The sequence below is a fragment of the Rana temporaria genome, chromosome 11 (assembly GCF_905171775.1).
Source record: "Rana temporaria chromosome 11, aRanTem1.1, whole genome shotgun sequence".
Taxonomy (NCBI): domain Eukaryota; kingdom Metazoa; phylum Chordata; class Amphibia; order Anura; family Ranidae; genus Rana; species Rana temporaria.
This window is the reverse complement of record NC_053499.1, coordinates 84,767,362-84,790,283: the sequence shown is the minus strand read 5'-3', so window position 1 is coordinate 84,790,283 and position 22,922 is coordinate 84,767,362. Positions and strand designations below refer to the sequence as shown.

At 45.4% G+C, this 22,922-nt stretch overlaps 1 protein-coding gene across 2 annotated transcripts in view; it reads left to right on the top strand.

The window, feature by feature from the left end:
- LPCAT2 (lysophosphatidylcholine acyltransferase 2) overlaps positions 1–22,922 on the top strand; it is a 660,866-nt gene that overhangs the window by 197,384 nt on the left and 440,560 nt on the right. For both annotated transcript variants that reach the window (XM_040328743.1, XM_040328745.1), the window contains exons 4-5: positions 8,174–8,391; positions 16,678–16,790. In XM_040328743.1, the coding sequence (XP_040184677.1) occupies positions 8,174–8,391; positions 16,678–16,790 (331 nt within the window). The remainder of the gene's footprint in view (positions 1–8,173; positions 8,392–16,677; positions 16,791–22,922) is intronic.

Sequence of the window (22,922 nt, the reverse complement as noted above, 5' to 3'; positions counted from 1 at the left end):
AGGTTGGCCTGTACGGGAATTTGCCTGTTGGGGCAAGGCTGGCTTTCTTTGGCAAAGTCTGGGTGGAAAAGAATTACGGATGCATGGGTACTGAAGGTAGTTCGCAGGGAACTTTGCCTTCACTATGAGAAGACGCCTCCAAAAAATGTATTTATGTCAACAAAGGTCCATATGTCTTTGGAGAAACAGGCATTGCTAGATTTTTACGTTTCAGAGTTGCTAAGATTGCGGGCCGTGACCCTGGTTTTAAGGTCAGAGGAGAGGAAGGGTATGTATTCCCCTCTTTTTCTCTTTCTGTGGAAAGTGGCGCCCAGTTTTGGACCTCAAGTCGTTAAATTCTTTCCTCAACAGCAATTGTTGGATGATATCCATAGATCTACAAAACGCCTATTTCCATATTCCAGCGAATCCTGACCCCCGAACCACACAGTCCCCCCCTGCCCGAGGCTACCCCGTCTGCTGAAGGAACAGCAGTCAGGAGTTGCCTCGTGGAACGTATCTTTGCACGTTAAACACACACATTCATCATGGCACACGGACAATGCACGCATGCACACCACTGTGGTCCCTAGCTCACACACCCTACATCCACCTCACATTGGTTTAGCCCAAGTCCACTGCATGGGACTTGGGAGCAGCAATGCCACGCCAAGGCCCCAATGATGTTGCTGTCCATTCATACCACATTCACACGGTCGTGGGGATAACCTCTCCCTGACAATCCAAGGTGACACACCTTGCTGGCAGGAATGTCACACACATACACACACTCACACACCAGTCACACTGTAGCAGCACTGGGCAAACCCTGCCCCTGCAAACGGGTGCCCGGGCACCACTTCTGCACTCCTCACCGTGTGCAGTGACAAAAAATAAAAATAAAATAGGGATCATGCCCTTACAGGAGGACGGCACATACTTCTGTACACGTCCAACAAAAACAAAAATTAAAGCTCATACTCTGAGCAAAAAAAAAAACAGAGAACGGTCATTTACCCTCCCGTGGGCCAGGCCTGGTGCCACGGGTACGGCTCCTCAATTGTCTGGGGGGAGCCTCGGGTGGGGGGTGGGATATCAGGAGAAGGTTCATCCCCTGGTCTGTCACTCCTGGCTCTGATGGCAGATGTAGCCTGCATGCCCTCCAACGCAACGGCAATGCGGGTGAGAACAGTGTTAGTATCCGCCTGCATTCGCAGCTGGCAGGCGTTGGTCTGCCGCTGGAGGCGCCTGTTCTGCCGACCCTCTGCCTGGATGGCAGCAGTGTTTGCCCAGCCTCCCCCAGGCTCTTCACCTCTGCCAGGATCCCAGATGATGTGGCCTGCAGCTCCACAATTGCTGCAGTGGGCCGGACCTGGGTGGCCTGCACGTCCCCAGATGATGAGGGAGCCCCTGCTGACATATGCTGATGCATGGCATCCAGGGTCTGACTGGTCACAGAGACTTGTGGCCATGGCTGCACAGTTGACATTGATGTCAGGCAGGCAGTCCGTTATGGCCTGGGTATGGGCAGCCTGCTGGCTGAGGCACTGCTGCATGTCCGAGGACCCAGAAAAAGAGGCCAGGCTGTCAGCCACTCTATGCAGGTCACCGGCAATATCGGCCATGTGGCGCGTCTGCCTTGCCTGCTCCCTCTCAAGCCTTTCTTGGAGGGAACCAGCTACAACCCTAGTCTTGGCCAGAGCCTTTCTTGGGGAAGTAGCCGGGTGAGTCAGTCTGGACGGAAAAGCCCTGGAGAGGGTAGCCCTGGAGGGGGTAGCCCTGGATGGGGTTCCCCTGGGATGTCAACTTCACAGAGGAAGCTGGTCTGCCCCCCGTGCCCCTGAGGTGCCTTCTGATGCTGGCCAGTTTATCCCGGACACGCCAACGCATGTCATTAATTTTCTTGCCAATGTCCTTAGAGGTCCGGGATTCATGCCCAAGGGCATTGACCTCCAGGGTGATCTTCTCCAGGATCTCTTGCTTCCTCGCCCTGCTGGTCCTGGCACTCTGTGTGCCATGGAGGTACACATCAAATTTAGAGATGGCTGAGGTGAGGATAGCCCTCTCATCTGCAGAGAATTTTTTTTTCTCCTGTCCCTGTCAGTCTCAGCATCAGACATGGATCCGCAAAAGTACTGTGCTCCAGGGGGAAGACAAGAAAGCTGGTGTACTTTTGCGCTGGACGGGCGTATGGCTGGGCGTATTTACGCGCTTGGCGTAAGCCGGTGGGCCGGCGTATCTAAGGAAGTTGCGCCGGCGTAGTTGTGAGCATGCGCATAGGGGTGCTGACCATACATCCGCGTCACGGCGTATGCGCCGTTCATGATACGCTGGGCATAAAACACTGCACCACTGCATCATTTGCATGGGGTCACACCCACTTCCACCTACGCCGGCTTACGCCTACGAAATATACGCCACGCTGGTGCAACGTTGGGAGCATTGGCTTGCTGAATTTCATGCTTGCCTCTCTGTGCTGCGTCGGTGTAGCGTAAAGGAGATACCCTACGGCAGCATAAATATGCGCCGCTGTATGTGAATCCGGGCCATAGAGTTTACACCATTGCACTTCCTGTTCCACGGAACCACAGGATCCATAAAAGCCTATAAAAACAGTGTCATACCACACTTACTTAATGCTGCCAAAAGGTTAGTACCCAGGCACTGGAAACAGGTAGTATGTCCCACCCTTAACCACTTAACCCCCGGACCATATTGCTGCCCAAAGACCAGAGCACTTTTTGCAATTCGGCACTGCGTCGCTTTAACTGACAATTGCGCGGTCGTGCGACGTGGCTCCCAAACAAAATTGGAGTCCTTTTTTCCCCACAAATAGAGCTTTCTTTTGGTGGTAAATATCCCCCAAAAATATATAAAAAAAACATTTTTTTCCTCAGTTTAGGCCGATACGTATTCTTCTACATATTTTTCGTTAAAAAAATCGCAATAAGCGTTTATTGATTGGTTTGCGCAAAAGTTATAGCGTTTACAAAATAGGGGGTATTTTTATGGCATTTTTATTAATATTTTTTTTTTACTAGTAATGGCGGCGATCAGCGATTTTTTTCGGTACTGCGACATTATGGCGGACACTTCGAACACTTTTGACACATTTTTGGGACCATTGGTATTTTTATAGCGATCAGTGCTATAAAATGCATTGGATTACTATAAAAATGCCACTGGCAGTGAAGGGGTTAACACTAGGGGGCGGGGAAGGGGTTAAGTATGTCCCTGGGTGTGTTCTAACTGTAGGGGGGTGGCCTCACTAGTGGAAATCACTGATCTTCCGTTCATACATTGTATGAACAGAAGATCAGCATTTCCCCCCTGACAGGACCGGGAGCTGTGTGTAACGAGCGATCGCATGTGCCCGGGGGCGATCGCGCCAGCCGGGCACGCGCAAGGGAGTCGGGGGCGAGCGCGCCCCTAGTGGCCTGCGAGAGAGCCGACGTTATACTACGGGCTCTCGCACAGGGGAGCCGACCTGCCGCCGTAAAACGACGGCCGCTGGTCGGCAAGTAGTTAAAGAATGGAAAAGTAGTAAACAGAAAATGTAGCGCTAAAAACTAAAAACTCCAGAATATGTGGTACCATGTGAGGTGACAATATTCGTATAAGAGTGCATATACATGAACCACTAACATATATATAAGTAGCTCAAACAGTGCTTGATGCAAAGAAAAAAGTCTATATCTCAAAGTTGAATGGACATCAATTGAGTGATAGGTGCAGGGAAAACAGGTGGGCTGCTATCCGATGATTGGGATGCAACAAGTATACAAGTTGTCTGTAGCACTCTATGAGGATCACAATCACATCAAGGTAGGTAGTGGATGAAATACGCTTACCGGATGGGTTGGACTCTAATACTGTACAGCAAAGAGTCAGCCAGACATAGTGGTCTTTGGAAACCGGGACCACTCAAACCGGAATGGGACCATAAGCGAGACTGGAACTCCAAATTGACATGGACAGCAGGAACCAGCAGAGCTTGAATGGTGTGTTGGATCAATACCACAAGCTTTGAATACAATCCTTGGACCATCAGTCAGGAGGTGCAGGACAGGATGTTGCTAAAGCTCTCAGGAAACCATGGAATGGATAATATGAAATGGAAAAAGGAACTCCAATAGTGCAGGTCAATTAAAACCAAAAAGGTTTATTTGTAAAAGTCATAGGTAAAATATGACATGGATAAAAGTGATCACGTACAAAAAATGGCAATGTGGGGTGCTCAATAGCAATACCCGATGCGTTTCGGCTAAGTAAGCCTTTAACAGGGGCAAATTTTAAAGAATGGAAAAGGGAAGTGGAAATAATAATGGAGGCAGAAAGGTGGATATATGACATCAGAAAACAAACAGGAGAAATGTAAAAAAATCTGGGAAAAACATGCCCAAGAAATAGAGAATAAAAAGGATAGGAAGTTAAAGACTAAAATGCCTTGAGAACTATCATAGGTGACACCGGATGCCTAGAAATATAGATGGAGAGCAAACTACAGCTTTGTTTTTAAATGGTATGTTTTATTTTATTTTTTGGTTCGTCAGATACAAGTAGATTGTGAGATGTTAGAATGATTTAGGAAGGTGGCCAACGACTTGCCTCTCCTACCTTCCTTCTTCTCCCCCCTTCCCCTCTTCCCCCTCCCCCCTTTTTTTTGGAGGGAGAGGGATTAGGTTAGAGGAAGGTGAGACATGTTGGAAAGGGAAAGATAAAGGGGAAGGATATATTCAAATACACATAGTTCAAAACGGTACATTTAAAGGAGAGAAAAGAAGTACATTGTTTTCATCTTTATTTTATTCATCTTACGTTTGGCAGTAATTATTAAACACAATTAAAAAAAAGGATACACATATGGGGAAGGATAACGAAGTGGGGGGAAAAAAAGAAAAAAAAAACCCTCAAAAATAATACACTTCAATATCACAGAAAGACACTTATTTTGTTACAAAGTGCACATGATTTCTATATGGGGCAGAATGTTTGAAAACCTACCAAAAATTAGCAAATTCTAATTGTACTAAACAAATTAACCCTGTAAGACACTTCTGCAAAGTCTGATGCATTTGGAATAGGTCCTATTGACAACCAAGCATGGCGTTCTTCTGCAGTTAATACATTTTCACGATGAAGGTTTGCAATTGTTGAAGTGATACTATTTATTGGCTTAAATAACATATTAAAGATTCAAGCTTAGGTCCTTCCTCGGGATATCGGCCTACTATGAAGAACCATGTTAAATGCTTTAGAAAACGTTTGACATCAAGAGCCTTTAAACATTCAGTTTTCAACAACCTATCGTTCATAAATCCTAGAGATTGTCTATTATTGAATTATTCTTTTCAATACAATCCATCAAAATGTCCTCAAATAATTTAGATAAACGAAAACTTGGGGTCTAACTGTAGCTTTCTAATTTGATGTTTTACCATTTCTAAATAATGGTACAACGTACCAGACTTTTAGAACAGAGGCTATTAAAGATAATCTAAGTAAAACAATAAGCCATAGTACCCTATCAATACCTGTAATAAGATACATTTGGAGCATGGGAACTGTTGCCATCTGAGCCAACTGCTATTTCTTCTTTTGTTTAGACTTCTTCTTTTGGCCATTCCTTTGTAATTATAGATGAAAAATGTACTTATGGGGGTTCATTTACTAAAGGCAAATAGGCTGTTAACTTTGCAACAGAGAATACAAAAAAACAAACAAACAGCAGAACCCCCCTTTCACCTCCTGCCTTCATTAAAATAATTACATTGAAAAGTGCAACTTCCCTTGCAAAGTAAACAGCCTATTTACCTTAACCACTTCCATACCAGGTACTTACGCAGCTTCCCGCCCAAGCCAATTTTCAGCTTTCAGCACTGTCGCACTTTGAATGGCAATTGCGCGGTCATGCTACACTGTACCCAAACAAAATTGGCGTCCTTTTTTCCCCACAAATAGAGCTTTCTTTTGGTGGTATTTGATCACCTCTGCGATTTATTTTTTTGGCAACAACTAAAAAAAGGCTGAAAATTTGGAAAAAAAATTACGTTTTTATTTTTTTCTGTTAATTTTTTTGTAAATAAGTTTTCTCTTTCAATTACGGGCACTGATATGGCGGCACTAATGGGCACCGATGAGATGGCACTGATGGACATCAATGAGGTAGTACTGACGGGCACAGATGAGGTGGCACTGATTGGCGGCGCTGGTATGCGACACTGATGGGCACACATAGGCGGCACTGATGGGCACACATAGGCAGCACTGATGGGCACACATAGGCGGCACTGATGGGCACACATAGGCGGCACTGATGGGCACACATAGGCAGCACTGATGGGCACTCATGGGCGGCACTGGGCACTCATAGGCGGCACAGATGGGCACTCATGGGCGGCACTGATGGATACTTATGGGTGGCACAGATGGGCACTGATAGGTGGGCACTGGGCATGGATGGGCACTGTGGGGTGGCACTGATGGACACTGGGGTGGCGCTGATGGACACTGGGGTGGCGCTGATGGACACTGGGGTGGCAGCACTGATTGTTGCCAGTCAGTGCCCATTTGTGGGCACTGACTGGCATCTTTTTTCTTTATGCTTTTTTTTTTATTTATTTTTTAGACTTTTTTTTTTTTGGCTTTTTTTTTTTTTTTTCCCACCCTGGTTCTCCAGGGTGGGCTTCCCTGGTGGTCCAGTGTGGCGATCCGAGGGGGGGCTGCGCTGATAAACAATCAGCGCGAACCCCCCCCTGTCAGGAGAGCCGCCGATCGGCTATCCTCTACTCGCGTCTTTCAGACGCGAGTGAGGAAGAGCCATCAACGGCTCTTCCTGTTTACATCGTGATCAGCCGTGGTTGGACACGGCTGATCACGTGATAAAGAGTCTCCGCCGGAGGCTCTTTACCGAGATCGGAGATGCAGGGTGTCAGACTGACACCCCGCATCACCGATCGCCGCGATGCGCGCCCCCACGGGCGCGCGCGGCATGAAATCCTGCAGGACGTTCTAGAACGTCCTGTCAGGATTTCATAACCACTTCCCGGACGTAAATCGGCCATAGGCCGGGCGGGAAGTGGTTAAAGTGGTTGTAAAGCCTTAAGGTTTTAGTTTTTTCCCCTTAATGCATTCTCTGCATTAAGGTAAAAACCTTCTGTGTCCAGAATCCCCCCCCCCCTCCTTAGGCCCCACCTTATCCTTACCCAATATCAATCCAGTGCTGTGTACGAGAGAAGCAGCTCTTTTCTCTCTTTCCCTCCTCACAGGGCAGATTGATAGCAGTGGGAAATTGTGATGAGGTGTGGGGCAAAGTTAAGGGTTTAGAATCGCTTCAAGTAAATAAATCCTAAAATCTCAGCTTTGCTTTATTGTTCACCTTTTTTCTAATCTTTTAGAGGAAATGCATTAGATTTTTTTTCTTTCATATTATATACTTATAATACTTTATGAGACGATTAACTTTAAAGTCTACCGTAAAAGAAACGAACAGGAAGGAAACTGCCGCTCTAGGTGAGCACACCTAGGTAATCACTGTCCACTCAAGAACCAGCGGGTGTTGGCAATGCACAGGATATGCAGAGAAAGAAAAGTATGGACAGCCGCACTCCAAAGTCTTAAAAAGTGGGAAGCTATGACTAAGCATTGAGACTCAATGCGAAACGCGTCAGCTGTTTTTCCCACTGTATGCTGGTTCCTGTAGTGCATTTTTCTTTTACCCAATAAAGGGCACGTCTTTTTAAGACTTTGGAGTGCGGCTGTCCATACTTTTCTTTCTCTGCATCTACTGTCAAAGAAACTGAACTGCTAAAATCAGGAATAGAGGTTTCACAGAAAATCCTAAACGAGCAAATTTGGGTTTGGGGACTTTTTATATTTCCGCTTAAAAAAACATTGCTATAGGCCGGTGATGGCGAACCTTGGCACCCCAGATGTTTTGGAACTACATTTCCCATGATGCTAATGCACTCTGCAGTGTAGTGGAGCATCATGGGAAATGTAGTTCCAAAACATCTGGGGTGCCAAGGTTCGCCATCACTGCTATAGGATTCCATTTCTCAGTTTAGCACTGACATCTAAATAGCAAATAAAATGTAAGTATGAATGTAGGTCATTTGACATTTGTCCTATATAAATGTTATTGTTTGTTAATCACAAATTCTGATTAATTATATTTTTCTATTGTTTCAAGCAGAAATGTATCAAAGTATGTTTTAAGTTGCCTTGGACGTCTCCTTTTTTTCTCAATGGGATTTCATGTTCGCATCTTTGGAAAGCCTGCAAGCTTCTCTGAATCTCCAATCTTTGTAGTTGCTCCACACTCTTCATTCTTTGATGGGATTGCAGTGATTGCATCAGGGATGCCCTCGACTGTTTCCAGAGCAGAAAACACTGCTGTTCCCATATTTGGCAGTAAGAACTGATTCATTTTTGTTTACTAAATTAATATATAGTAGTGTGTGTTTTCAAAGTTCACGGTCACTACAGGGTCAAACCTGAAAGGACATATTTGGAAAAGAAAAGGATATATACTTATTTATTATGATCTTTCTGTTGAATTGCTATTGCTTCAATACTCTCTGGCTTCTGCAGGTATTCAACACTTGAGGTGTGTAAAATGCCTCCTCCACCGCTGCATGTTGTGGTTCCTGACTAGGATTAACCCAAAGGGTTGAATCCTTAAAGCACTAGAAGAGCAGCATTTTTCAAGCACTTTGGGCCAGATTCACAAAAGGGATACGACAGCGTTTCTCCTGATACGCCGTTGTATCCCTGTTTCTATCTATGCGACTGATTCATAGAATCAGTTACGCATAGATATCCCTAAGATCCGACAGGTGTAATAGTTTTACACTGTCGGATCTTAGGATGCAGTACCGCGGCCGCCGCTGGGGGGAGTTCGCGTCTTAAACCAGCGTCGGGTATGTAAATTAGGAGTTACGGCGATCCACGAAGCTTTTTCCCGTCGTTACGTCGCCGCGAGTGTTAGTTTTCCGTCGCAAAGATAGGGCACCTTTTACAAAGTGGAAAATTACTCCACCATGTAAAAGTATACCCGTCTTTCCCGCGTCGCTTTTGAATTTTTTTAAAAATTTTTCTTTTTCCCGGCGCAAGTCTTTTTTTCACATCGCGATTCACAAAACGTTGGCGCGTCGTAATTTCACGCAAAGCACGTCGGAAAATTTGCGTCGGGAGCATGCGCAGAACGTCCGGCGCGGGAGCGCGCCTAATTTAAATGGTACCCGCCCCATTTGAATTGGCCCGCCTTGCGCCGGACGGATTTACAATACACCGCCGCAAATTTCCAGGTAAGTGCTTTGTGGATCGGGCACTTAGACAGAAAATTTGCGGCGGTGTAACGTAAATCGGTTACGTTACGCTGCGCCGGGCTACGTGAATCTGGCCCAGTATACCTTCTTTTAGCTTGTTTAGCGTGAACAATCCACACTACCCCCACTGTGCAAAAGTGCTAATATGTGCAGAAAGTGCCAATGTGTGCAAAAAATGCAAATATCCCAGTAAATATAAATAGGTACTGGTGCAAAAAAGTGAATGTAGCCAAAGGGGCATGGTATCACTGGTGATGTATGTATATGGGAAAATACTGCGCTGCCTCAGTGCATGTGAAATTGAACAAAACAAAACAAAATAAATATTGTGCAACCGCTGCTGCAACTAAATATGCAAAATACACACAATAGAAACAGTTAGAAAAAATATAGCTGCACAGCAATGCACTAATGAATCAACAAGCAAATATGTGAAACAAGCTAAAAAACAAAATTAATTAATAGTGAAGTGAAAATAAAATAAAATGAAATAATTAAGTCTGTGAAATATCCTATAAAGTCCGAAATTAGCTGAACACATCATCAGTGAATGAGCCCCTTCCGATGTCCAAATCACTGCGATCAGTATATGATAGAAATAACAGTGAGTGACCCAATCCGGGTAACAATTCTTCTGTAGATTGGTCACACACATAAGCACCCAAGAAGAAGTGACAAGATGTTCAAAGAAATAGTTCCTTCACCTCTTATATCAAATCTCCTTACCGACTATATTGATCTCTTGTCAGGAGATCGCAACAGCCTGTGGCTATTTACCCCCGTCCGGGGTCTCTCAGTGGTGAACGGCAAGGCTTCCTGTCTCCTCCACATTAAGGATCCTTAGTATCTCTCCTGAGTAGATAATCCCCATAAAAATATAAGAATTTGCAACAAATTCAGCACATTCCTCACCAGGCCTTCCTGATCCCTGCCAATCACTGGTGATGTTACTGGTGAAATTACTGGCTAAATATAGACATGACTATATGTAGTCATCACCATGTTTAGTCAATGGTGTCACCTAAGATGCCCTGGACCTTTGTTCACATTCAGCTGCTAGCTAGAGAAATGCAGTTTACGGCATGGAGGGCATCGGGAGCTGAAGTGGCAGAAAATGTGTTCATGATTGATGTGGCACTGAATAATGTTATTGACAATACATTTACACCATAGGCCACTCTGAAATCGCTTGCCTGTGGAACAATGATTTTTTTATTTAAAATCAACATTTTTGAAAATAAATTGCTTATTTTCTGAACACAGAGGCCCTGTAGAATAAAATAAGGGTAGTTGCAATGTTTTATGTTGCACGATTATTGCACAACCAATTATCACATTTATTTTTCAGGAAAAATACACTTAAATTAATTTTAGTGCCTGCAAACACAATTTATTACCCTTATTGTACAAAATAAAATATGAGGTAATCTACAGTAAAATAGATACCAAATATGTCAAGTCTAAAAACCTGTGTGCCCACAAAATGGTGAAAAACTATGGTACCCATAATTACAGTGCCTTGAAAAACTATTCATACCCCCCTAAAATTTTCCACATTTTGTCATGTCGCAACCAAAAACATAAATGTATTTTTTTGGAATTCTATGTGATGGGCCAACACAAAGTGGCACATAATTGTGAAGTGGAAAGAAAAAGAAAAATGTTTTTCAGTTTTGTTTTACAAATAAATCTGTGAAAAGTGTGGCGTGCATTTGTATTCAGCCCCGCTGAGTTAATACAATTACAGCTGCAAGTCTTTTCAGGTATGTCTCTACCAGCTTTTTTTTCCCATTCTTCTTTGCAAAATAGCTCAAGCTCTGTCAGATTGGATGGAGAGTGTCTGTGAACAGCAATTTTCAAGTCTTGCCACAGATTCTCAATTGAATTGAGGTCTGGACTTTGACTGGGCCATTCTAACACACAAATATGCTTTGATCCAAACCATTCCATTGTAGCTCTGGTTGTAGGTTTAGGATTGTTGTCCTGCTGAAAGGTGAACCTCCGCCCCAGTTTCAAGTCTTTTGCAGACTAACAGGTTTTCTTCTAAGATTGTCTTGTAATTGGCTCCATCCATCTTCCCATTAACTCTGACCAGGTTCCTTGTCCCTGATGAAGAAAGACATCCCACACATGATGCTGCCACCACCATGTTTCACAGTGGGGATGGTGTGTTCAGGGTGATGTGCAGTGTTAGATTATCGTCACACATATCGTTTTGCTTTTAGGCCAAAAAGTTAAATTTTGGTCTCATCTGACCAGAGAACCTTCTTTCCCATGTTTGCTGTGTTCCCCACATGTAGGGATGCACCAATACTGATACTGTTATCGGTATCTGTGCCAAGCATCGGTGCACTGTTTATATGAAGCTAATGGTTGCAGATGTTTGGATCTCTATATTTATTCACAATCACTCTGGTTTAGTACTTGAATATTTTTATTACTAAATATTCATATTAGAGCTTAATTTATTAAGTTAATTTGGAACAGCGCAGCATCACTGTTTATTTTCTGTCTACTTCAATTTGTGGGAACACAATTGGATGCTAGCCGCAGTCACATTTTTTTACACATTTTGTTCACTATACTCTAATTAATCTGGTAGCACAGGAGTCACATTGGGCCAAATCCTCAAAAAGCTGTGCAAATTTAGTTTTACCTAACTTATGTCATTTAAGTTACGGCGCCCTAAGTTGGTGTCGTAAGTGCCGTATCCACAGCGCATTTGCGCACAAAATTGCGCTTACCTAACTTAAATTCCGAGGCGTAAGGCGGGGTTTTTGCAAGTGGGAAGGAAGTGGGCGTGCTTCATTGTAATGAGCCGTGACCCAATGCAAATGAAGGGCCGCCTGTACTGCGCATGCGCGCACGAATCTGCTTCTCACTGGGCATGTGCAGAACTGAGCTTATCGCAATCAGTGAGATAGGTAAAAGGCCAAGCGTACTTAGTTTGAGGATCGCCCTGTGTGTAAATAGCCCCAGTCAAACACACTTCCCTTGCAAAAGTATTTCCCTGTGTTCCCTTCCTTGAGCAAGTTGCTTCTGTTCAGAACGTTTGTCAGTGTTTGTTGGTGAGTTGTGTTTGTGAGAAAAGTTGTTGCGGAGTTGTAGAGTATATTTGGTGTTTGTTTTTGATAAGTGTTTTTTTTTTTTTCCCCTTTTTTGCCTGTTTGTTTATTAAATTATAGTAGCTGTCTGCTTGTGTTTATATATTTTTTTGCAGTGAGTTTGTTTGTTTGTTTGTTTGTGTGTTGTGTGTGTATTGTTGCTTTTTTTTTGGGGTGAGTTTCTTGTTGCTGGGTGGTGTCTGTGATGGCCACCAAGCGCAGGAAGCTCAATTTTACCCTGGGAGAGAAGCAAATTCTTGCTCAAGGCATCATAAAATATGGTCGTTTTCTCCATGGCCCTGAGAGCCAGAAAACCACCCCGGCCAGGAGGAAGGAGATCCTTAAAAATATCACCGATCGGATCAATGCGGCGGGGGGGGGGGGGGGGGGAGACCAGGACCATCGCTGGCATACAAAAGAAAATAAATGATTTAAAGAGCGTGGCCCGGAACAAGCTGGCAACGCTGCATGCTCATAGGAGGGGCACTGGAGGAGGGGGACCCTGCCCAGTCAGGATGACTGAGGAGGAATGGGCAGTGGCCCAGTGTTTCCACCCACAGCAGGTGGTGGGCCTGCCTGGCTTTGACTCTGATGCTCCTGTGAGGACAGGTACGTTTTTGGTTTTTCTATCTGTTGATTAGCATGTGTGGGTGGGGGAAGGGAAGATGTGCCAAGTGTGTGGATCCACCAACCTGTGATTGTTTTGTGTCCTCCACAGATGGCCAGGAGATTGCAGCCCCATCAGCCCAGGAGGTTTCTGGGTCATCAGGGCAGGAGGTGGCAGCCCCATCAGGGCAGGAGGTGGCAGCCCCATCAGGGCAGGAGGTGGCAGCCCCATCAGGGCAGGAGGTTGCTGGCCCATCAGGGCAGGCTGCTGCACCACCCCCAAGACAGGCTGATGTTGACTCCCAAGAAGGGCAGGATTCCCCATGGGAGGGGAGTGTCCACACCTCCCCTCATGAGGAGGTTCAGTGGGAGGAGGATGAGGGGGAGGAGGATGAGGGGGAGGAGGATGACCATTTTATGATTGGCCGGGAAATAATGTTGGGCCAAGATAGGACCTTTGAGTCTTCCCCTGAGGCTACCCCAGAGGCTGGCACCAGTCAGGCCACCATCAGGGGTGGCCCCTCCCACTACTCCCCCAACATGCAGCAAACCCCATGGGTCACTCTCCCCCCTCCTCCCAGTCCACAAGCCTCAGGGGCAAGCAGGAGGCCGACCCAGGAGACCAGGGGGGGGTTTGAGCGTCTGCCGGTCAGTCTGCTGAGGGACAATGCCCGGCAGACCCGCAGTCTGGGTGAGATCAAAAAAACTTTAAACAAGATGGAGCACAGCCTGGATGTAATGAGGGAGTCACTGGGTGATGTGGCCACCAACTCAGTGGGGGTCATCACCTGTTTGTGGGACCTGAAGAACGCCACAACAGGCGTGGGCCAGGAGGTGACTGCCCTCACCCAGGCTGTGAAGGACAATACCCGGGCTGTGGAGGACAATACCCGGGCTGGCCAGGCTAATACAGCTGCCATCACTGGCTGTCTGACAAGAATAGCCGTGGCCTTGCAGGGCAGGCCAGCAGAAGGACAGACACCAGGGCAGGCTCCTTCTTCCCCTGCTCACCCACCCCCCCATGAAGATCCTCCTTCCCCTGCTCACACCTCCCCCCATGAAGATCCTCCTTCCCCTGCTCACACCTCCCCCCATGAAGATCCTCCTTCCCCTGCTCACACCTCCCCCCATGAAGATCCTCCCTCCCCTGCTCACACCCCCCCCGTGAAGATCCTCCAGTTGGCCGTGGCCGTGGCCGTGCCTGTGCCCGTGTCCGTGCCCGTGGGCAGCCCAGAAGGAGCACTCGGCAACGTCCTTAAGTTGCAGGGGTACTTTTTTTTTTTTTATGATTTTGTTTATTATACTGTACTTATGGTTTGGTTTATGTGTGTGAATGATGTGTGAATGTGGGGGGGTGGCATTCCTGATGAAATAAGGGTGTCACCCTCAGTTTTGGTGGAGTAGGGATCCCCAGGACCAGGGAGAAGTCATCCCAGGTTCCTGAATGGTGTATGAATGCACAGTGACATAATTGGAGCCGTGGCGTGGCGTTACTGCTCCCAAGTACCAAAGGGGGGGGGGTACTTGGATCTAATTCAGTTCGATGTGCATGTGATGTGTCTGTGCTAGGGACCACAGTGGTGTGCATTCATGCATTCTCATTGTGAGATAATTAATGTGCATTTACTGATCAAAGATACATTCTCTTTGTGACATTATTCATGTGCATTTACTGTGCAAACATACATTTTCATTGTGACATGATTTCTGTGCGTTTTTGGTGAATCCAAAAAATTTCATTGTGACATGATTTATGTGCATTTACTGTGCAAAGATGCCTTCTGCAAGGCGCCTCCTGGCTGCTGTGCCCTCAGCAGACCGGGTAGAGTGGGTTAGGGGGGGATTGCCTGGGTGGGGGGTCAGGTCAGCACATAAGTCAATATGCAGTCCCCTTCTCATGGCAAAGTTGTGGAGTATACAACATGCCCCAATTATTTGGCACACAAAGTCTGGGGAATACAACAATGTACCCCCAGTCTTGTCCAGGCATCTGAAGCGGGACTTCAGAAGCCCAAATCTCCGTTCAACAACTGCCCGGGTGCGAATGTGCGCCTGGTTGTAGCGTTGCTCTCCTGGGGTTTGGGGGTTCCTGAAGGGGGTCATCAGGTGGGGTCCCAGGGCATATCCAGAGTCACCTGTAAGGCAAAAGACAGGAGGATGTTAGTCATGCATGTGCCCCTTGTGATGTCAGCATCATGGGGGGGGGCATACCTGACACCAATGTCACTCACCAATCAGCCAGCTGTCTCCATACACGTTCATCTCCAAATCTCTGCAGATTTTGGTCTGCCGGAAAATAAAACTGTCATGGCAGGATCCAGGGAATTTAGCACAAACGTGCCAGATGAGGCCATGGGCATCTACAATCACCTGCACATTTATAGAATGCCAGCCTTTTCGATTCCGGAACAGGTGCTCAGTGTCATGGGAGGGCTGTAGTGCCACATGGGTACAGTCAATGGCCCCGATGGTCCGTGGGAACCCATCAATATTATAAAAGTCAGTCATGGTTTGCAGACGCTGGTCCTCCTGGGTGGGCTTTTGGAACTGATTGGCCATGCGCCGCAGTATTGCAGGGACCACTTGATGGACACACCTGCTCATAGAGGACTGGACCATCCCAGACAGACCTCCAGATGCGCGCTGGAAAGACCCAGTGGCCAGAAAATTTAATGTTGCCATTACTTTTTGGAGAGGTGGCAGGGCATGGGATCGTTGGGTTGGGGTGGTGAGATCATCCTTCAGGATTTCTGTGAGCTCCAGGATGGCTTCCCGGTTAAATCGGTAGTTGCCATAGACCTCTGAAGCAGGCATGGCAAACAGATCTCGCCATGGGTGTTAAACCCTCTCCTGTGCCCTCATCCTCCTCCTCTGTGCCCTCCTCCTTCTTTGTGCCTGTAAAGTGGCGAGTGCCGTTACAATCATTGATGTGCCAGGCATTTTGGCAGTCAGATTGTTGTCCTGCAGAGATGTGTTGTCAGCTCTACCTCTATTCAGTTGCTTGAGCAGACCCTTACACGGCATGTGTAAAATTAGGTCTGCTTTTATAATGTGTAAATTTGCCCAGGGAAACTAACAGGTGCGCACAGGGCGTAATCTACGGCGCACACACTTAATTTTGTGGATCACCCTATCTCCCTCATTTGCATCTTTGCCTATCAAAAACAGCGGCGTGACTAGCGTAATTTGCGTCCGGGGATGCGCAGGTGTAATTATTTTAGGTAGGACGGAAAACAAGGAGATTAAGGCGTAACTCGTTATGAGGATCGGGCGCAAAGATACGCGCCGTGTAAATTTAGAAAACTCTGGTTAAGTCGGCGCATCTGCTTTGAGGATTTGGCCCAATATTCCTTATTTTAGAAACTTAAAAAAACACTGCCATTCACTGGCCAAAGAATTTATCTCTACTGATTACTGATATTGATGTAGTTGTTGCATAAAATACAAATGAACGATGCATTCTAACAATTAATAAATTGGGAAGGTTACTGTAATTAAGTTTCTTCGCCCTTAATTGCATTCACCTAATCCTATATTACAATACTAAATAACAGGCACTCAATTGCCTGGCAGCTCCTGTTAGAATGAAGAAGTGATGTTGTTAACTTAGACTGCAATTTCTGGAGTGGTACATTTATCATATTTGTCTTGTATTGTAGGTATTCTCCATTCCCTTCAGCCTATAATGGTGTCACGAACAGATCCTGATTCTAGAAAAAACACAATCAATGAAATAACAAAACGTGCAACATCGCAAGGAGAGTGGCCACAGGTTTGAAGTTCTTTTTTTATGGCATGTATTACAGATAAAGTAGAATTGACTGATCAACGATGTGCAACTAATGCCCCATGCACACGAGATGCTGTTAAACGTGCATTCAGAGGCAGTTGGACACTTTTTTCAACTGCCCCTGAACGCATTCAATGTTATCCTAGGTGTCCATGTGGCAAAACGTGGTACCAGCCTTTTGTTGCGTTTTCGTTTATAAGCGTTTTTAAAGGTGACCAATTTTTTTTACATTAGAAATCTCAAAAATGATGGCAAATGATGATAAACCATTAAAATAAAAAAAATTAATTTCTTGCTTTGTGGACAATCCACAACTTGTGGCAGGTGACGTGGCAGGTGACGTGGCAAGTGGACAATCCACAACTTGTGGCAGGTGATGTGGCCAGGTGACGTGGCAGGTGATGTTGCAAGTGGACAATCCACAAATTGTGGCAGGTGACGTGGCCAGGTGACATGGCCAGGTGACGTGGCAAGTGGACAATCCACAACTTGTGGCAGGTGACGTGGCCAGGTGACGTGGCAAGTGGACAATCCACAACTTGTGGCAGGTGATGTGGCAAGGGGGCGTGGCAGGTGATGTCGCAAGTGGACAATCCACAAATTGTGGCAGGTGACGTGGCCAGGTGACATGGCCAGGTGACGTGGCAAGTGGACAATCCACAACTTGTGGCAGGTGACGTGGCCAGGTGATGTGGCAAGTGGAAAATCCACAACTTGTGCCAGGTGATGTGGCAGGTGACATGGCCAGGTGACGTGGAGAGTGGACAATCCACAACTTGTGGCAGGTGACGTGGCCAGGTGACATGACCAGGTGATGTGGCAAGTGGACAATTCACAACTTGTGGCAGGTGACGTGGCCAGGTGACGTGTCAGGTGACGTGGCAAGTGGAAAATCCACAGCTTGTGGCAGGTGATGTGGCAAGTGACATGTTAATACAAGTACACTGCTGCTCTCTCAGCTGCAGCTACTCACTCTGGTCTCACAAAATGGCTGAAATGGATAAATAATACTGTTTTTGAGCTTAGGCTATGATGTTTCTTAACTAAATGCTTATAGACGCAAATGCGGTAAAACGCTGCTAAACGAGGCTGCAATCGTGGCAAAATGGGCGTTTATAAACGTCGGTTTCAGCCTTTAAAAACATGTGTTCAGCAGAGTTTGCACCGATGTCTCGTGGGCATGGGGCCTTACTGTAATTACATATTATGCCCAAACAGCTGCCTTTTTATTACTTGTTCAGAGTCATTTAATTATATGCGTTATGGACATTCAGTATAACAGGACATCACCCAAGCATCCCACCTTGACAAAAACTCATCAGAAGATGTGACTTCTGCCCCAAACCCTGATCTATGTTCCCAAGCTTTCTGTGTACTCCTCTCTTATTACTCCTTGCACCCAACCAAACAGTTCTACACTCACTTCTCCCATCCTCAAAGACTTGCCATTAACTTTCCTCACCTGCACCTTTCCTTTTTTTTTCAATTCTGTCTTCTTTACTCCTCAACCTGATGCTCATTACACTGCAAACTTTAACCTTGTTCTGCATGGTCTTTGCTCCATGGCTACATTTATTGACCCACCATTGTGGCAGTACGTTTTGCTAGATGCAGCCTCGCCTTTCACCATATAACCATCTACCTATACAGATTGCTTCCTCTTGAATACTGATGTAGGCCCTTGTTTGTCAGGCTCAGATGTTACTATGTAAAGCTATGCATTTATGTTTTAATAATATTTGGTAACACTATATTTCTCTGGTCACAGTGTGTTAAAAAATAAATCGTAAACTATTTACATACGGTCACCAGTCAGTGTCCCCGATCAACCCCACACCAGTTATATGATGACACTGTACTGTACTGCACTGGTGACAGTATGTTAGAGCTGCATGATTAATCGTTAAAAAATTGCAATCTCGATTCAAGCCCCCTCACGAACTTAATTGCTCAGACACACCATTGCTCAGCGCTGAGAGAGAGAGAGAAACAATGCATTATTTGGTTGTATGAACTTCGGTCTGTAAATGAGGGCAGTTGAACCACTTGGACTAAACCTTTTTCTGACATTTGTTGCTTGCAAGTTAAAATCAGTGGCCCGGATTCAGAAACGAGATACGACGGCGTATCTCCTGATACGCCGTCGAATCTCTGAGTGCGGGCCATCGTATCTATGCCCCTGATTCAGAGAATCAGTTACGCATAGATTTCCCTAAGATCCGACTGGTGTAAGTGTGTTACACCGTCGTATCTTAGGCTGCATATCTACGCTGGCCGCTAGGTGGCGCTTCTGTATAGTTACGCAATGAATATGCTAATTAGGTAGATACGCCGATTCAGAAACCAACGTCCGCCCGGCGCATTTTTTTTACGTCGTTTGCGTTAGGCTTTTTCCGGCGCAAAGTTACCCCTGCTATATGAGGGGTATATGCGGCGTGTCCTATGTTAAGTATGGCTGTCGTTCCCCCGTCAAATTTTGAAAATTTTACGTCGTTTGCGTAAGTCGTTTGCGAATAGGGCTTTTTTTTTTAACAATAATGTTTATTAAGATTTTCACATAGAAAACAATAGCATCAATGATATTTGTTGTTAAACTTGCATATGTTATGTTAAACAAAAAAAAAACAAAAAGAGAAATCGTCAGATAAGTTTCAGTAGCCTGACAGAATTATACTGTACTTTAAACAGTGAGCAATTTGTGTGATGGAGGTATTGCCTACTAACCCCGACACCCCAATTTGGGAGCTACTTGTGTCAAGGGCTCATATGCAACATAGCCAATCACCATCCCAGATATAGCTCTTGGTTTTTGCGAAGAGGGGATGGGAACAAATAAGTATTTGCACATCAGAATAGATAAGCGTGGCAGTACGAGAAACAATAGAACAGTGAAAAATGACATTACTGCACATGTTATTTGAAGGATATAGACATTATTACCTAAACAGGTACTAAACTGAGTATGAAACAGACTAAGGATAAAAGGAGTAGTTCTTGAGATGCTCCAGTGGATTAAAGTGTTAAACTTCTATGATCCTTGATCCATAGTGCCCAGTTTCTATAGAAAGACGGGGTGGTCATTTTAGCTTTGGCGAAAAAGAATTCCATTCGGAAATGATTATTTAACAGAATGATCAGGTCCGACAGTGTGGGTGGATGCAGTGATTTCCACTTCTTTGCAAGAGCAAGACGTGCAGCTATTAATATGTGAGAGGCCAGTAGCTTAACATGTCCAGGCCAGGTAGGGATCGAGAGCCCTAGTAGAAGATCCAGTGGAAGAAGGGGAAAGGACATATTGCATACCTTCAGAATAAAAGTAGACACTTCCTTCCAATAGACTTTAATGTGGGGGCAATCCCACCAAATATGTTGTAAGGTTCCCACTTTGTTGCATCCTCTCCAGCATAGAGATGAGGTTGTAGGGTAGATAGCCGCTAGTCTCGCTGGGGTAAAATACCATTTGTGAAACAGTTTTTGAATTGATTCCCAGTGGGAAGTACAATGTGAAATGCGAAGGGGCAAACTTATGGCCCTATGCCATGCATCGGGTATAGGTTGATTATCCGTGAGTGATGACCAAAAGGTGATCGAAGAAGAAGGCAGATCTGTGGTGGGTGTAGTTAACAAGTTGTATGCCAGGGAGATTCCCTTGACTGAGGGGTTAGGGGTCTCATAGAATTTCAAAAGAGAAACAGGTAAAGAGTCTTCATCTTGTATGTTGATTTTAGACAATATTGATCTGATTCTAAGATACAAGAAAAAAGTCTTAGAGGAGATGCCATATTGTTGTTGCAGGTGAGAGAACGTATGTAGCCCGGAGGCAGAGAATAGAAGCCCAAGGTTGTTGAGTCCTTTACTGGACCAGGCAGTAAGGGATAAATCAGGTGAAAGAATTTCAATCGATTTGATGGGCAAACGATGAAGGATAGACCTAGGAAGGCCTGTAGAATGCTGTGTAGTTGCTGACCAGACCCGTAGAGCAGCTGTTGTTGAGCCCAAATATTGGTGAAGGGGTTTGAAGTTCAGTAAAGTGGCTGCAAGAAGTAGTTTAGTGTCCACGTTGAGGGCTACTGCTTCAATCTGAGTCCATAGTTTATTGGAAATGGGTAACCACCATTCCCTAAGTTGGTCTAGGATCACTGCTCTGTAGTATGCCTGTATATTTGGTGCTCCCATACCTCCATGGCGTACCGGAGTGAGGAGAAGTAGTGACCTCAGCCTGGGTTTCTTACGTTGCCAAATGAACGTGTTTATTATACCTTGCAGATCTTTTAACTGTTGGGGCAACATAGGTAAAGGAATCGTGTGAAACATGTAAAGTATGTGAGGGAGCAAATACATTTTCGTTTGGGCAATCCTGCCTGCCCAAGAGACAGGAAAATGGCTCAAGTCTTTGGATATGTGCAGAAGCTTCTCTCTTAGGTTTTCATAATTCACTTTTAATAAAGATTTGCTTGGAAAGGTCAGGTGAATTCCTAAATATGGAAGTGAGAAACTAGAGGACCAAATAAAGGAGGTCTCTTCCGAAATTTTTCGTTTGACATGTGGGTCGATACCTAGGTCTAATAGGATAGATTTACTATGATTGATCTTGTAGAGAGAAATTGAGCTAAAGCGTTCTAGGATTTGTTGAACAGCCAAGAGGGAAGATTCTGGATTGGTTAAAGTAATGATAACATCATCGGCGTATAATCCCAGTTTGTGTTCTATTTCCCCAATCTTGATGCCCGTTACTGACGGAGCCGATCTGATGGATTGTGCAAGAGGTTCCATCACCAGGGCAAAGATTAAGGGAGAGAGGGGGCAACCCTGCCTTGTGCCATTGGTAATTATAAAGGGATCGGATTTAATGCCTGAGGTCCAGACTCTCGCACTGGGAGAGGAATAAAGGTTCATGATGGCCGTTAGGAACGTTCCGGCTAAGCCAAATTTGCGAAGCACTGCTTCCATGTATGCCCAATGGACCCTGTCGAACGCCTTCTCTGCATCCAAAGAAAGGAAGAGAGAAGGCGTCCGACAGTGCTCCACCCATTGTATTAAATCAATGAGGCGTCTGGTGCCGTCAGAGGCCTGTCTGCCAGGCACAAAACCTACCTGGTCGGGATGGATTAACTGGGAAATAACCTGAGAGAGACGCTGAGCTAATAGTTTGGCATATAGCTTAGTGTCTGTGTTCAGGAGTGAGATTGGGCGATAATTGGCCGGGGAATCAGGGGCTTTGCCCGGTTTCGGTAAAGTAACTACTAGGGCCTCCAAGGCTTCTTTTGGAATCCTGCCGGAAGTTGCATAATGATTGAAAGTGTTACAAAGATGGGGAGCGATCAGGTCTTGGAAATGTTTGTAATATTCATTAGAGAACCCGTCAGGACCTGGGGCTTTATGTAGGGGCAATTGTTTAATGGCTCTTATAATCTCGGCGGGGGTAAAAGGTGACGACAGGGCTTCTAGCTGGGTAGAGGAGATGGAGGGAAGTTGAATAGATGAGAGAAAGGCTTCAATATCTTCTTGTTTGGGTGGAACTACCGTATCTGAGTCTATAAGGTTATATAATTTGGTGTAAAAGGCACTAAATTCATTTGCTATATCCAACGGGTTGGTTAAACGTTTACCCTGGGTGTTTGTAAGGAAATTTATTTTTTTCTGAGCTAGTTGTCTTTTAACCTGTTTGGCCATGAATGCTCCCGGTTTATTGGCTGAGGTATATATTTGGAGTTTCAGACGTTTAATGTAGTAGTCAAATTTGTTGTGAAGATGTTCACTAAGCTGGGATCTGAGGGTTTTTAACTCAAGGGATAGTTTGGGGGATGGACATTGTTTGTTAATTTTATCAAGATCATAAATCCGTTTCAAAAGGGACTCTGTAGTGGCTGAGTGTTTTCTTTTATCCTGGGCACCCATTTGTATGAATAAACCTCTTAGAGTAGCTTTGTGCGCATGCCAAAGAATAGATTGATCAACACCTGACTGCACATTCCTCTCAAAGTAGCTCTCAATCTCGGATCGAATTGCGTCTGCATGGGTGGGGTTAGTGAGAAGAGACGTATTCAATCTCCATACAGTATGTCTTGGAGAGTGGGAATGGGGGAATAATTTAATAGATACAGGGGCGTGATC